This window comes from Stegastes partitus, unplaced genomic scaffold (genome assembly GCF_000690725.1).
Source record: "Stegastes partitus isolate 25-593 unplaced genomic scaffold, Stegastes_partitus-1.0.2 Scaffold605, whole genome shotgun sequence".
Taxonomy (NCBI): Eukaryota; Metazoa; Chordata; class Actinopteri; family Pomacentridae; genus Stegastes; species Stegastes partitus.
Genome location: NW_007578336.1, coordinates 280,442 through 296,419, shown reverse-complemented (window position 1 = coordinate 296,419; position 15,978 = coordinate 280,442). Strand labels below are relative to the sequence as shown.

The following is a 15,978-nucleotide window of genomic DNA, read 5'->3' as shown; positions in this document are numbered from 1 at the left end:
GCCACCTTGCAGCCCCCTTTTGAAATTAAAGTTGTCAAATCATATGTAAAACACGTTGACAAACCTCAGTGGGAATTCTTCTATAAAAACACACTTGCTCCGGTGCTTCTGTAGATATTTGACTGGTTTCTTCAGAACTGTCAGAATCTTTTTGTCAGTGCTGTGTGAGCCTTGTGCAGGAAGGTATTACAGACAGACGCACACTTAATGCAGGCTTTAAATAATGCACTGAGTTGAGTGGCTGTCTTTTTTAACACCGATTTCAAATCATTGCACAAAATTGCAGGGCAATGTTATCAGTGTCAGCTGCTGGATTGTAATTTCGCAGTTGTATTACCTTATTTATAACGGACAAAATTGAGTTTGTCAGCGACAACAAAATATTTGGGTAAAGAATGTTCATGCTACAGTAAAGAAGTGCATCGATACAGCGCGGTGACATATATCGCACATCCAGTATATGCGATGTAAGTGCACGACCCACATACTCACATACAAAAAAAAGAAAACACCCTGTTGTTGATTCTGATAAATACTCTTGCTGCAGAGAGCACAACAGTGGATCAACAGCCTCGAGGGGGAAAACGAGAGTGCGAGAGAGAGAGAGAGAGAAGACACCACATGTGAAGCAGGGAGGGTTGACTGTAACGCTCCACCCTCTGGTGTTCACTTTTAACTCTAATCTCCACTTAGACTCTACTCTTTTCCTCACCCACCTCCCTACTCTCTTTTTCCACGGTGGAGGGAAAGGGGAAGACACCACTCCCAGAGTGTGGAAATGTGACTGGAAAACAACCAGGGGCCACGGATAGAGGTAATCACCGGGTAAACAAGACAGCAGATTGAGTAAATAACTTGGAGGGAAGGCCAAGTGAGGGTTCGCATGCCGCACCTAAAATCCTACTTCATGCATTTTATACTTTATGCTAAACGAATCCGAGTGTAAAGTGTATAGAAGCCTCGTGAGGCTACGCTGCATGTATGTACACGCTTCTGCTGCAGATTGGTGCCTGTGTGAGAGAGAGGGGGACAAGAAGGTCAGTATTAGCATCATGACTGTAATCAGTGTCATTTTGTTATTGTTGTAAAATATTTTCTGCTAATGTGAAACCGTGACAAAAAAAAAAACAAAAAAAAACTGTGGAGTGGAAAAACAAGCGAAGTGCAATTTAAGCTTGAGCCAGCACATCTCTGCATAAACAGCCAGTGTTCTCAGTTCAAATGAAAGCATCAATAAATCTGATAACTGGGTACTTCATTTCTTCACACTCTCACTAGAGACAGCACTGAACTGTGAAGAGAGACTGCAAGAGTCGCATAAGTCTTGTCAGATAAGTGAGAAATTATCTGCTCTTGTCTGACCTTTTGTCTCAGAACTTCTATATAAAAAAAACTGTAAAAAAAACAGCTGCGGATGTTGGCAAAGAGATGCGCTTGGTTGCTGATGCCCAGGTTCAAATCAGGTTGGTTTTCTGAATAAGTCTGGTGTTAGTAGATTTGAAGTATTGCACTTAATGAATTAGTAGAAGCTACAAAAGCATTTTGAAGCTGTTGGTGCTGGACAAACAAGAGCAGTACTTATGTGAATCTGATGTCGGAAATTAGGTCTGCACTGGTGCATACTGCAGGAAATAGCTGTATGCTCGCAAGAAGACAAATGAAAGCAGTTTTGTTTATTCCCCATTAATTCTACTTGGTAATTATTCCACAACCCATGTGACAAAACTTCCAGCACATACTAACTTCCAGCCATATAAATTCAAAACCTTAAAGAGTCACTTGAGTACTTTTGACAGAATTTAGCTTTCTTTTAGCGATACTGAGTCTGACTGACTGGCCCATGTTTTCCCTGTTTGTTGATGAAAGCATTCAGCATCACAATCCCATTTAACTGACTCCACTCCAGCGGTGCTGACTCTTGTACATACTCGTACATCCCTCTGATTCGAGGACTTTCAGGGCTGGCCAGATTTTTTTTTTGCGCCTTTTAGCATGTTAATACTGGTCTTGGCTACCTGTTGTTCACCTGTACCTGTGTTTCTTCTGTTGCTATTGTTATGATCCAACATGGATACAAATTGGTAGAATTTTATTTTAAAATAATATATGTGGCATCAACTCAGTCATTTAAGTAAAAACAATTCTTGGTTTCTTCTGGCTTGAAAGGTGAAGATGCTCAAAAAGCTTGAAATGCATTTGGTGCGCTTGGTAAAGCAACACAAACTTTCTGGCACTCGTAGAAATTATGTTAGGTTATTGTTTTGTTTTTCCTTCCAAAGAATATTTATTTAAATCTGTTTGGATGATTTTTAAATAAAGATTTTATGATATACGCAAATGGGGACAGTGTATGGCATTTTGGTTTTGTTCCCCCCTCAAGTTCATAAAAGAACTCTTTCTCTGAAGCTGATTCAGTCTTTAAAAGAAGTGTTTCAGAGGCTGATTAGTGATTCTAAGTAGCGCCCCGTGTCTCTGTGGGGAACCTTTTTAAACCACTTTCTCCAACGCTGTTGACAAAGGTACCGTAAAATGCTTCACGTGTGGAGTTGGTGAGCAGGCGAGATGTGTGCGCGGCGTAATTGTGCATCACATGCTGCACATTCAAGGCCAAAAAAAAATCCAATCTTTGCATCACTGGCCATGCATGTGACAGGACAGTGGAGCTGGCGATTCTCTGGATCCACAGGCTCACACAGGTCAAATAATCTTTACTAGTAATAAGAGCAGCAAATTGCCACATCAACAAGCGTGCAGCCACCTCACCTCTCTCCACTAGATGTTTATACTCCAGACAGGGGAGTAGGAGACCAAAAAAAAAAAGATTAAGCATTTCTCCCTCATTGCTCCCTCCAGACTAGGGCTACATTTTCAGTCAACATCAGGCTTGGCAATTGGCTGTTTGTCTCCAACCTCCAAGGAAGGATTTCATTGGCTGCAGAGGGCATGGGAGACTGCTCTCTGCTTTCCTATTTACAGTACATGAGCATTGTGGGTAAAAGAGTGAGGGAGGAGAATCACAGCAGATTACCGTGCCAATTTCACATGGAAGCAGAAGAGCTCTGGAAACGATAGATAAGGAAATTCCTATCAAACCGCTGCCAGCCAAATATGTATCCAATAGCAATAAACCACACAAACATTTTATAATAAATCCCGAATAGTGATGGAGGAGGTTTCACCCTACAGCATGGATGTGGTATTTTTAGCACTGGTGGTGATAATTACCATCTATTCACCATGTTCTGCAGTAAAAAAGCACTATTAGCAATGCCACCATCAGAGCTGCACACACACACACACACACACACCTACACAGGTGTGCGTATGCAGCGCTTACAAAAATGTACATGCATATTCATATGCTTGTAAATAGCTACCGCAGGTTGGGATTGTACCTAAAGAATGCTCATTTCATTTTCTCTTTAGGCAATTTAAAACACAATTAGCAATGAATTAATGGCTACAACACCATTTGACAAGAGGTTCTGACAAACCCGCTTAATTGTCAACACAGATGCACACATGCCAACATGGTCACGCTAACGTGGATGCAGAACAATTGCCAAAGCAAAGACAATGTTTTAATATTACTGTGAAAATCATTATGAATTATATGAGAGACGGCACAACACAATGCAGGACAGCTGCCGTCGTCTGTGACCATCAACATCTTCCAACACATTTAGGAACATTTTGGTGCAGCCAGTGATTTCTGTCTGTCATTTATCCCTCACTGATGCAACTTGTTGACCACATGCATCTTTTAGTTAAGAAAGAAACATTTTACATATGACTCAGTCAGACCCTAACAAGCCAGACTCGCTTCGCTTGATGAGCAGGATAACGATATCAGCAGGTGGTGAAAGCATTTCCACTAGCAGCGGCATTTCCAAAAGTAGTTGAGTGATGCCAAACATGCACAATAGAAAGGACAAGAAAATAATTAAGAGGAACAGATGAAGGCGACTGAGAGGGTTGAGCAAACAATAGAAATGTAAGCGAACTGTTTTTCGGGGAAAATTAGAAAAGAGAAGCACATATGTTTTCTTATAATTCTTATCATGATTGGTTGACGTGTAACACGACTACAGTTATGACAAAGTAATAAGATTACTATGCTGGCAAGTAATAAGGATGCATTTTTTTTCAAATGTATGAATACTTTGTCATACTGAAGGACCAACAGTTCACAAAGTGTGCATTTTATAATATATTCTGATTAACAAACCTTTAGGTGCTGGAGGTGGTTTCACGTGCTTTCTCTCTATAACCAAACCTCTGCATTGCAAAACCACCTGATTTAGATCTGATCAAAGAAGATGTTATTACCGTGGTTACACAAGCATCTGACCGGTACTTGTGATGGAAATTACATGTTCATGTTTTTTGTTTTATCCCTCCCTGCTCCCTCTGTTTATTTTCTATTCTCTTCCTGTTTCTCTTCATTTCTGTTACCACATTTTTGGAATTATGTAGCTAGCATAAAACAGGTATACTGGTATAATATATCTTGTTTTGGCTTGATAATGGCATCTCCTGCCCTCCTTGACCCTGAGAAAACTGTACATTACGCTATAGGCTCTATCAGCCAGGATCTGCGTCGTAGCTGTGTCATTAAAGCTGAAACAAAAGGACACTCGCTTTGTTGGGCTCATCTCATCACTGCCAGGTAATTACAGGCATCAAGCACTGCTGTGATCCCACACAGTGTTACTGCCCATCAAGCATCATAGGAAAACACAAACACGCACAGACAAGAATCCGTAACACGCAGATGCACAAACACGTGTCCACACAACCAGGCGAAACTGCCTTCTTAGAAAAAAACGCTTGTCAGACAGGTGCAAGACAATTAAATGGTAAACAGTGTGCACTTGTGTAGGGCCTTTCTAACTTAATGGTACTCAAAGCTTTTACAACGTGTTTCTCATTCACGTTCATACACTAACAGCGAGTTCGAGTTCAGTGTCCAAAGATACTCTGACTGTGGAGGGATCGAACCGCCAACTGATTACAATTAGAGGACAACCTGCTCTATCACCTGAGCCACAGTCGCCCACAACTATTACTCAGTATTTATGAAGATGAGCTTCTTGTGATTTACAGGCAATATATAACAATATAAAAATAAGAATACACATTTTAGAGTACATATTTTAAGATAAAAAATAATTGGTTCAGCAGTGTACAATACACTATTGCCCATAAAGTTGGAATAATTTTTTTGTTTACCTTTTCTCATAGAATGATTGTGACAATGCGATTTATTCTTGATAAAGTGTATATCTGATTTCACAATATACGTACAATCACAGTAAAAATGAACTCAATTCATTTTTGCAAACTGTGTATTCAGGCTCAGACAAAATTGGGGATATTGAACAAATAGATGAAGGGTTTTGTTTCAATTTTTCAACCTTGGTCATATAACAGGAAACATGTATTCGAGGGGAATTCATGCATAGGAATGTCCAATATTACTCTTTCAAACGTCCCTCAGTCACTGCTATTGGCCAACCCTGACACGGATCAGTTCATGAAGACATGGTGGCATACTGTCCACAAGCTTGTTGATGGTGTCAACGGGCAGGAAGTCCCACTCTTCAGTCAGATCCAGAAGTCAGAATTGGTTTCACCTGGATAACTGGGACTCAGTATGTAATCATTGCGCCTGGTCAAAAGTGATTACTGATGTGTAGAAATAGAAATAAAAAGAGGAATGTGTCTGAAAACAAAAATTATTCCAACTTATGTAGACCATCCAGCATCATGAAGTGCTTTAATGCACACTCAGCTCTCAACGTTTTACCATTTCAAACAGGAATGAGGAATTTCAAACTGAACTCACCTTTTTATGCCCAAATTTGAGCCGATTCACTGGGCTTCTCTGAGAAGTCAGAAATTAATCAAACACAGCATTCAGCCACTGAAACTAACTTTTCTGTTCAGGTGTATTAACCATTATAGAAGAAAAAAAAAATGAATTTAGGTAATTATCAGTGCCGCTAATATGGGGCAGCTGTGGCATGAACCTTACATTGAATGGTGGTCTGATACATTTGTTAAGCACTGTACATATATATGTATCCATTCACTATCTATACACCGCTTAATCCTCACTAGGGTCGCAGGGGGCTGGAGTCTATCCCAGCTGACTGTCCCACTGAGGTGTGACGGAATTTGAAACTGAAAGTACACGCGAGAAAACTCCCAAGCATTTCCAAACTGAAGGGATTTGCAGGAAAACGTGGTTTAAAAAAATGCAGCCGATGTTAGAAACTGGAGGACAAATATATAAAATGTCTCTGGAGCCTATCTCAGCTGACTTCGGGAGAAGGAAGGGGACACACTGGACAGGTTGCCAGTCTATCGCAGGGCTACACTTAGAGACAGACAACCAAGCACACTCACATTCACACCTACGGACAATTTAGAATCACCAATTAACCTCAACATGTTTTTGTTTGTGTGGGAGGAAGCCGGAGAGCCCGAAGAGAACCCACACTGCACGTGGAGAACATGCAAACTCCACGCAGAAAGATCCCGGTGCTCCCACCAGGACATGAACTGGCAACCTTCTTGCTGCGAGACAACAGTGCTACCAACTGCGCCACACTGTAGCCCATATACATGTATAAAAAGAAAATATTTCTTGGCTCAGTGTCGCATTTTCAACTGTCTTGTTTAACAGTCAACAAAAGATAGATACGATTTGAACATGTATTCTCAGCCCTAAAGGCAGAAAAATGCCTCAAATGATTTCTCAACTTTTATTTTTTTTTATACAATCAACAGCCCTTAACATCTATGTTAAATAATAGAAATTATACACCATTCAAGCCAAATGAGCTCACAAACGCAGTGTCTTTGAAGCATTGTCAGCGTATAAAAGGGTGTAATTTCCCTTTAAAGCACAGAGGGGAAAATTGCAGAGTGTGGAGAATCAAGCAGATGACCAAAAAAAAAAAAAAAGAGAGACAAAATAATAGGGGCACTGAGAGAGAAAGAATCAGACCTGGGCAGCTGTCAGCGGTTAAATTTAGTAATTGATCCTCCTTAATAACCAATGACAGCAGAAAACCACAGGGCAATTCACTTTAATACCTTAAAGAGCTGACAGAGTAAACACTCACCGCTACAAGCACAGACACCAGCACACATAACACACATGCCACCGACTTTATAAGTAGTTTAGCAGCGAATACTTCTCCAGTCAACTTAGTATCACATTTCCTCTTTAAAACTCAAGTTTCTGCTGTCGCTCCACCTACTTTCACAAACTCCTTCTGAGATGCGCAGCAAAGTCAAAAAAAAAAGAAAACATCAAGTGCACACAACCACACACACACTCTGCTATTCTGTCTGTCTGTCTCTCTCTGGCTCACACACACACACATGACACACACACAATGCAAAGCTGCACTCTAAAAATTAAAGCTGTTCAAATGGATTTGAGGCAGAACCATGAGAGCAGAAGCTTGGTTTGGGGGTGTGTATGCAGATATGATTAGCTGAATGCATTTGCCCAAGTCTGCAGAACTGAGGGTGGAACTCCCTGGGAATAGTTCAGAATGTGTTAAGTTCTTTTTTTTTTGTGAGTGGGTATATGACGGTGACATAATACCATAAATAATTCATGATTTACGTTTCAGACTCAAGACGTGTTTGTCATAGAATAAATTCGGGCATGAAAACATGAGGATTAATTGCCTCACCTCTGACAAAGTAGATAAGATGCTTCCCACATACAATTCAATGTTTCGTTACTATTATACATCTGTAGGCACATTGTGATGCCTCAGCTGAGCTGCAGATTTGTTCTACTGAGAATGACGATTTGGACTACAGTGCCACAGGGTTTCCTCCAAAAGTATTAGCCTCATCTGAGGGGGTAGCACAGAGCCTTTTAACGCATTCTTAGCCCAACACAACCTGACAGGCAAGTGAATTATGGTATATTTTTATCTGCATACTTTGGCAAAAAACAAGAAAAAAAACCCAAAAACATTCTGTGTGTGTTGAGAGTGGTGGACTACACACAATGATGATAAAGAATTGTGCATTAATTTTTAAAAGAGAAAAGACTGTTCAGCCTCCTCAAGCTAAACAGCCTCCCCATCTGTCCCCTCTTGTGTTTATAGAGGCCCTTGTCATCTGTTGAGCCTTTTATTTATTTTTTCTTATTGCAGATCAATCACACAAGCATTGGCATCTGGAGGATGGAGTTATTTTCAGTACATACACACTCACCTGTAGGTTTGGATCCTCATTGTGCTGTAGGTGGGCTTCCTCCGCCGCCTCTACCAGTCTCTGCAGGAGAAGAGGAGAAATATAATAGCTTTAATGCGAAAGCCAAATTGATTAGTGGGTCAAAAATAATAGGCGACGAAGCGTACATACAGAAAGTGGCTTTACAACCGGCTTTATAAGTACCCTTTAGCGCTAGAGCAACACCATACCCCTGAGGACACACACATGCACAGATAGCAGACTGACATTTGGCCATCTCGAGAAAAGAAGCTATTTTCCTAAATGGTTCAGCAGTAGAGGTAATAACTGCCTCGGGTTCTTTGGACACTATGACAACAAACTCCATCATCGGTCCATGCTGTTTTACACATGCAGTCTTTCTCTCACACACTCGACAACATGCATACACACACAAACACCCACCCACCCACACACACACACACACACACACACTCCATCATCAGCCTCTTGCTGCTACTGTCTGCTGTGTAGGCCTGGAGTGTGGTGTGGGTAACTGTGTACCTTTGAGTCAGCATTCCGCTTTCTTTCTCTCGCTTTTCTGTTTCCCTCTCACTTATGGGAGCCATCACCGTTTGAAAATAGCTGTTCGTCAAAAGCGTGATGTAACTATCTTCTAATGAAAGATATTCACGGAGGACTGTAAGGTGAGTCAAAGATACTGAACTCACAATTTTAAATTACGTTTTTTTTTTGTTTTTTTTTAATAAATAAATAAAAGCAGGAAATCCTCGTTTGTTAGGAAGATGGAGCTGCTGAATGTTTACCAGTTTCACTTCTCTGACAAATCATTTCAGCAACAGTGAGCGTATGTGTGGAAAGCTGCTTCAGAAAGTATTAAAACCTTGTGATTTTGGCAAATTTTGTTGTGTTGTAAATTTTAATTAATAAAATTGACTTTTTGGCCCATCAGTTTGCACGTAGGGAACTAGTAATGGCAAAGTAAAAAGATGGAGTTTTTTTGTTTGTGTTTTTTTCAGCTTTTTCTTTGCAAATTTATTACAAAACAACGACTGAAACCTCTTACTTGCAAACATACTCAGATCTATAATCCAGTACTTTGTGGAATCCCCTTTGGCAACTTCTGGGGTAAGTCTCAACTGGCTTTGTATACCTGGATTTGGGCAGTTTATCCCTGTCCTACCTGGCAGATTCTGTCGAGCTCCGTCAGATTGAATGTGAAGCATTTGTGAACTGCTATCTTCAGGTTTCTTCACAGATGCTCTACGTAAGTCTGGTAAGTTTGGCTGGTCCACTAAAGGACAGTCAGAGACGTGTCCTGAAGCCACTTGAACGTGGTCTGGACTATGTGCTTCAGTTCACAACTGTGCTGAAAGGTGAACCATCTCCCCAGTCTCATGTTACCTGCACTCTGGAGCAGGTTGTCTCCAAGGACCTTTCTGTATTTGGTTGCATTCATTCTCTCCTTGTCATTGCTGGTGAGAAGACCCCCATGGTGCGTTGTCCTTTAAATGCCATTTGAAAATCTCCAAGTGCTGCTGTCAAATGGGCTATCATATGTCTTCTACTCAAAGGTTGTCTTCTTCTATCTAGTCCCATAGAAGCCTTACAGATAAAGTGCTGCTGAGATCCTTCCAGCAGGTTCTCACATGGCAAAGGACTTCGATAGTGACCACCTCCCTGACCAAGGACCTGCTTGTTCATCTCCCAAAAATTCTATTCTGATAAAACTAAACTCCACTTTCGATTATGTTCTAATGGATTACATATGTTTACTTCAAATTAACATATCTTAGTCATTTATTTTAGTGCTTTACTGTTGCTTCTTTCAATCCAACCAATCATGAGGTGGGACTCATCACCCTGGTAACCCAGAAAATGAAAGAAGCTTTAAACAAGTTGTGACAGTGTCTTATTTTTATTTAAACCATGATTTTTTTCCTAAGCTAATTGTGTAGTTGTGGTGCCTAAATTTAACCAGCATTCTAGCTAGTAGTTATTATTGTAAGTGTGTCAACCACAGTGTGACATTTTCCTAAACCTAACTATATAGGTTCTTGTGCCTAAACATGACCAAGTAGTTAACGGAACCCAAAAGCAAAAGAGTGAAAATTAAACTAAAGAATAACAACCCCACTGGTCCCACAGGATGTGAGCCCTGATCTCCTGAGTGAAGGTCAGTCACTGACATCCTCCTCCCACCTTACAGGGACGGTGTGACTTTCTCAAACTGGAAGCCTTTACTGCTACAAGTGTAGAAATACACCTACTTAAGAACAATCGTTTCTTACAATTAATCCTTATAGCGTACATTAGAATTGCAGTAGTAGTACAGATTAGTTTAATGGAGACAGGGTTGCTAAGTTTGACCTGACAGCCAATTCTAGCAAGAGTCGGATTCAGACTTCTTCCTTTTTACAATCATGGAGGACTATGTGCTCCTAAGAACATTAAAAGTTTCAGAAGGGGTTTTACCCTTGCTCTAAATTCTGGTTGACCACAATTTTATCACGAAGGTCTACAGAGAATTTTGTAAACTTCATGACCTAGTCTTTAATTTATATCATGAATAGTAGGAGTTTATGTACAATAGTGTTTGGTTTTCTAAACAACGTCCAAGTCATTCAGTTTGTCACTGGAGAAAGAAAGTCAAACTCTAGACAGAACTAAAGGATGATTAAATTGAAATTAAAACTACAACATAATCCATCCATTTTCTATACACCGCTTAATCCTCACTAGGGTCACAGGGGGCTGGAGTCTATCCCAGCTGACTTAGGGTGAAGGCAGGGGACACCCTGGACAGGTCACCAGTCAGGGATATACAACGACAAACAACCAAGCACATTTACAATCACACCTATGAACAATTTAGAATCACCAATTAACCTCAACATGTTTTTGGACTGTGGGAGGAAGCCGGAGAATCCGGTGAGAACATGCAAACTCCTCCCAGAAAGATCCCAGGTGTCCTAACCAGGAATGTGAACCAGTCCTAACCACAGAGCCACCGTGCAGCCCACTACAACATAATGAAATGTCCAAAAAGCAAAACAGTCAGAATACTTTCTAAAGTGACTAGGATCTGTGTGTTAATGAGTGTCAGGTGCAGTAGATGGCCTCTGCAGTCCCAGAGTGAGTTTCGTTCCACACTGAAATATACAGCTATACACAGAATGATACATACTGTACATTCACATCTTTGCCTGTATCTGAACCCAAAGTGGGCGTAGAGAGGCAGATGATTTTAGAGACGTTCTGACATTTGTTTATGCTGGAGATGGTCAATATGGTAAAGAAGCAGCAAGAACAGTACAGCAGCATGCATTATATTTTTGCTAAGCAACAACAGGAGACGGGAGGCAGCAGAGAGGAATCTGATTTGCATATGATGGATGATTCACGGATAACCCTGGAGTTTAGCGTCTACACTGAGTCCAAGATATTTTAGGTTGTTGACCTGTCCACCTGTCTCACCAGTGGGTTAACCCCAGTGAGGGATGTGCCAATGAGCAGTTGTTTAAATGTGCCTACTTTCAGCTAGAGGAATTTGTCAGTGCACTATTCCGTTAAATGGGAAGTTAAGAGTTGATAGGCTTTTACACAGTTATTATCATTAAGTAGTCTAAGTATAGCTGAGGATTGAGAACTGATGGCACAGCCTTGAGGAGCTCTGTGGTTGGTGATGATGGTTTAAAATATAACTGTGCAAGCACTTACAGCCTGTGGTCTCATACAAGGAAATTGTTGGTTAAAAATTCTAAAGTATAATTAATGGTGAATAGCACCATTGAAAATCGCTGTGACTTATAAATGACAATCAGGAACAATTCCAGAGAGAGATTTTTTCATAGCATCTGAAGCAACCTTTTGCACCAATGCTTTTTTTTTTTTGTTTTTCAAAATATATTTAACATTTTGTAAAGGTTTTTGAATCATTTCCTCAGTCCAGGCTAAAGGTGAAGGAGCAGAAAGGGGATTTTTGAGTCCTGGGTGTCAGCTTGACTCACAGGGATCTCTCACACAAAAACACTTCTGTTTCCTTCCAAATGTGACACGCATGGCATGTTCTCATTGCAAGTAATTTCTCTCTTTCACAGCTGGTCCTGGTGTCTATGAATTTTGGTAATGGACTTCCATTTCACATTTCCATTCAAATGGCTTTAAAACTACTGCAATCAGCCAGCTTATTTCAGCTGAGCCATGTGTTGGTGTGTGTGTGTGTGTGTGTTGTGCTGCTGCCGTGTGTGCAGCCAGGCTGTTTTGGGAAGCGAACACTGTAATCTAGAGTCTGGCCAATCATTTTCTTCACCATAGCAACACACCTGGCCATTGCATATTGTTGCATATCATTGTGCTTTTGGTTCCATTCAGCTATTGATTCATGTATACATTTGTTCCGCTTCCTTCCTGGTGCCTAAGAGGCTAAGAGAGAGAAAAACAAGGTAGACAGGGCCTGGACTTCTTCAGATTTTTCTAAGAATGAGCCAAAAAGCTCTTATGTGAAAGCATGAGGTGTGTGCGCGTGCATCCGGGCATTAAGAGGCACCACAAAACCTCAGGTGCATCCGCTGGAAATCCACAACAAAGCACACTCTAGGAGCAAACAAAGATAAGGACGGTGGTGGAAAAAAAAAGGGAGGATGAGAGAGGAATGAGAGACTAACATTCTCTAAAGGTCTGAACACTTAGCCTCACACTCCCGACAAAATGTCAGACGCTGCCTGTGAAGCCAGCGTCAATAGGAACACACTTTTTAGCATTTGTGAGTGGCTAATGGCGTGTTTTTGTGTGCGCATGTGGGAGTGTTAATCTTTTTCTCAGATGACATGGGCAGGTATTAGCCCTTTGACCTATTCTACCGATCTATTCGCAAAAGTCAGTAATTAAAGGCGTGAGTATGCAAGTATGCATGTATGAAGTCTGGCTGAATTTAGGTACATGAATGCACCATATATGCCAGTGTACACATATGAGGCGGCCTGAACATTTTTGCACATTGTGAAATATTTCTCTCCTATGACTCAAAATTGAGCCTATTAAGCTGTCACATGCAAGAAACAATTGGCTTTAAGTATTGCAAAGCATTACATCATCTCATGGAAGACATTCAGGAATACATGGCCAATGGTAATTTCATCTTTGCCGCACTCTGCTGAACATTTAAACACTTGATTTCCACCTGCGGATAATCTATTCTGCCATATTATTCATGTAGTGTAACTTACCATGCAGGAAGACGGGAGTGAAAGCTCCAGGGTAAAAATAACTTGCATAGTGGCAGGGAGTTTTTCAATCGGAAAAACAGATTAGAGATAAGTAGATACTACTCACTTCTGTGGATTCCAATCCCACCATATCACCAGGATGAACCTCCAGGTGGTGTGTTTGTCTTTGTGTGCATGTTGTGTTGCTGTGGGCAGAAGCGAGTGTGCGCACTGTCTGAATGTTTCTGTGTGCCTCGCTTAAATACAAATGAGCCTGCCATGTCTTTTTGTCAATAGGTGGTCCTGCCAAAGAGTATGATGCAGTTTAAAAGGGGAGAGAAATTACTTTTCTTCTCGAGTCATTCTATCGAGGCCCGGGCTTAGTAGGAGTTGACAGCAATAATTAAACTGACACAGTCAGAGAGGCAGGCCCTGTCGTCTCCTTCAAAACACATACACGCTCGTATACAAGCCAACACATTCACGAGTATTCACTGCAGCTGACAGGGTAAAAGCTAAAGAGCTAACAAGTTTTGCTCTGATAACCACATGAGATTTGTTAGCTATGTGGAAGAAGACCTGAGCATCTTTACCTAAACACAGAGCCAAAATATGTTCCTGTAGGACACTATGGAGCTTTGATTCTCAGCATAAACCTGATGAGACTTCATCCAACTGGTCTGGTCCAAGTCAGGCCTCATTTTCTCTTAATTCTCCCTATAAATTGACATTAAATGCACAGCTGCATTCCAAATCGCACATTTTCAGTATGGACTGCAGCTGCCCATGCAAACTACATAATTCTGCATGCAGTATGAACATCACTGGGACATACTGCTTCATCATAATATTGCACTTGGAAGCTATGACCGTCTTGCTCATATAATCTATCTGTTGCAATATAGTGCAAAATTAGTCGTCATCTGTGTATGTGCTCTCACCGCTTCAAGCTTGTTTATACTTGACACCATGACATATGTGACGTATCTTCCCCTGTGCAGAGAACTGTGCTGGCTTCTAAACTGCAAAATGCAACTGGACGTAGTATAACATCATGATATTTTTGACAGGCTGCATTTGACATACTTTGTATTTGGACACACTAAATCTTTTTCTGTCTTATGCCATAACATGGCAGTGCTGGAATACACAATGTGCTTCGTGGCAAGCAAGATTTTTAAGGTGTAATCTGTTTTTCCTGCAGCTCAGCTGACGTTTTGTTTAAAAGCAATTAATTGTGCGAGTACGTGCACGTTCAGGTAAAGATTGACAGTAGTTCTGACAAACTGCAACCTGCAATCTCTATCACAACATTTTGCGGTTCCCTTTTTGTTTGTGCAATAGCTAGTTAGGTTATTCCACGTGTTCAAACAACTTGAGAGATTACAAAGATACTAAACATCTGATTTCCACGATGGTTGTGCTTTCAACAACGTTAATGGGGTCAACGGGATGTTTGGGCGCAGTTCAGGCGTGAAGGTAGAGCAGTTCGTCGGCCGCCAGTGAAACCACTCCTCTGCAGCACCCTACTTTAATCATATTTAAGTCTCTATTTGTTGGTTTACTTTCCAAGCTGCAGAAACTTACATTTAGGTATATATGCCACAAAGCTATATGCATACATGCACTAGTGTGTGGTGGATAAAAGGGTCACACAAACGCAGGACCTGTACTCAGAAAACAGTTTGAGTTCCAAGCCAAAAGCCTATTGATATATTTTATTTATCATTTTTAGACCAGGCAAAGCCCTAATAGACAGGTCTTGCCACTTTGCAGGCATTTTGGTAATGCCCAATTTGGACCAAGGAGACCTGATCCCTAAAGAAGTGATATGGAGAGAGCCACAGCTGCAATTTCAATGGTTACGGTGTGAGGGTCATAGACTGGGTTCACTGTGTTTTTGGGATTTTGTCTGTCTCTGTGTTTTGGTGGGTGTGCCTCTGTTCTCTGCAGGCTGGGCGGAGCCGATCAGGAGAGACACGCAGCCTCTGGCCAATAATCATGGACCCAACGAACCCCGGCACCGTTGAGGAGGCTCTTAACGCCCAAGTCTGCCGCCCCAGAGAAGATACGTGGCTCCCGGCGACATCGGATCTCGCCGCCGCCGAGCGTCGCGGAGGTTCGGCCGCTCTCCAGCCTCCTGTGCCACACGCGTCGTCTTCAGTCCGTGGCACGGCGGAAGAGACGTGGACCCCGTCGACATCAGACTTCGCCGCTCCCCAGCTCGCTCCCCGCTCCCGCCGCTCCCCAGGTCCCGCCGCCGAGCGTTTCTGAGGTCCCGCCGCGCCCACCACACTGGTCCTGCATCCTGGCCATCCCTGGGCGGGTCGACGCCGCCACCGTGGCTGTCCTCGAGCGGGTCGACGCCGTCTCTGCTGGCTCAGGATGCTGGGACCTGCCAAAGATGGATGACAGTCTTGCGGGCAGGGAGACTGCCCCAGCCTCTCGTGTTCCTGAGCCTTGGCCTGTTTTGGCCTCCCCTGGTCCAGAGGGGATCCGTCGGCGGCGGCCCTCGGCCCCGCTCCGGCCCCCAGAGGGGCTC

General features: G+C 42.0%; 1 protein-coding gene across 1 annotated transcript in view; it reads right to left on the bottom strand.

Annotated features, from left to right (window-relative positions):
• The window catches only part of LOC103362818 (voltage-dependent calcium channel subunit alpha-2/delta-3-like), a 121,380-nt gene that overhangs the window by 70,066 nt on the left and 35,336 nt on the right, over window positions 1-15,978 (bottom strand). Inside the window, exon 4 of the mRNA XM_008289313.1 lies at window positions 8,251-8,310. Within this exon, the coding sequence (XP_008287535.1) occupies window positions 8,251-8,310 (60 nt within the window). The remainder of the gene's footprint in view (window positions 1-8,250; window positions 8,311-15,978) is intronic.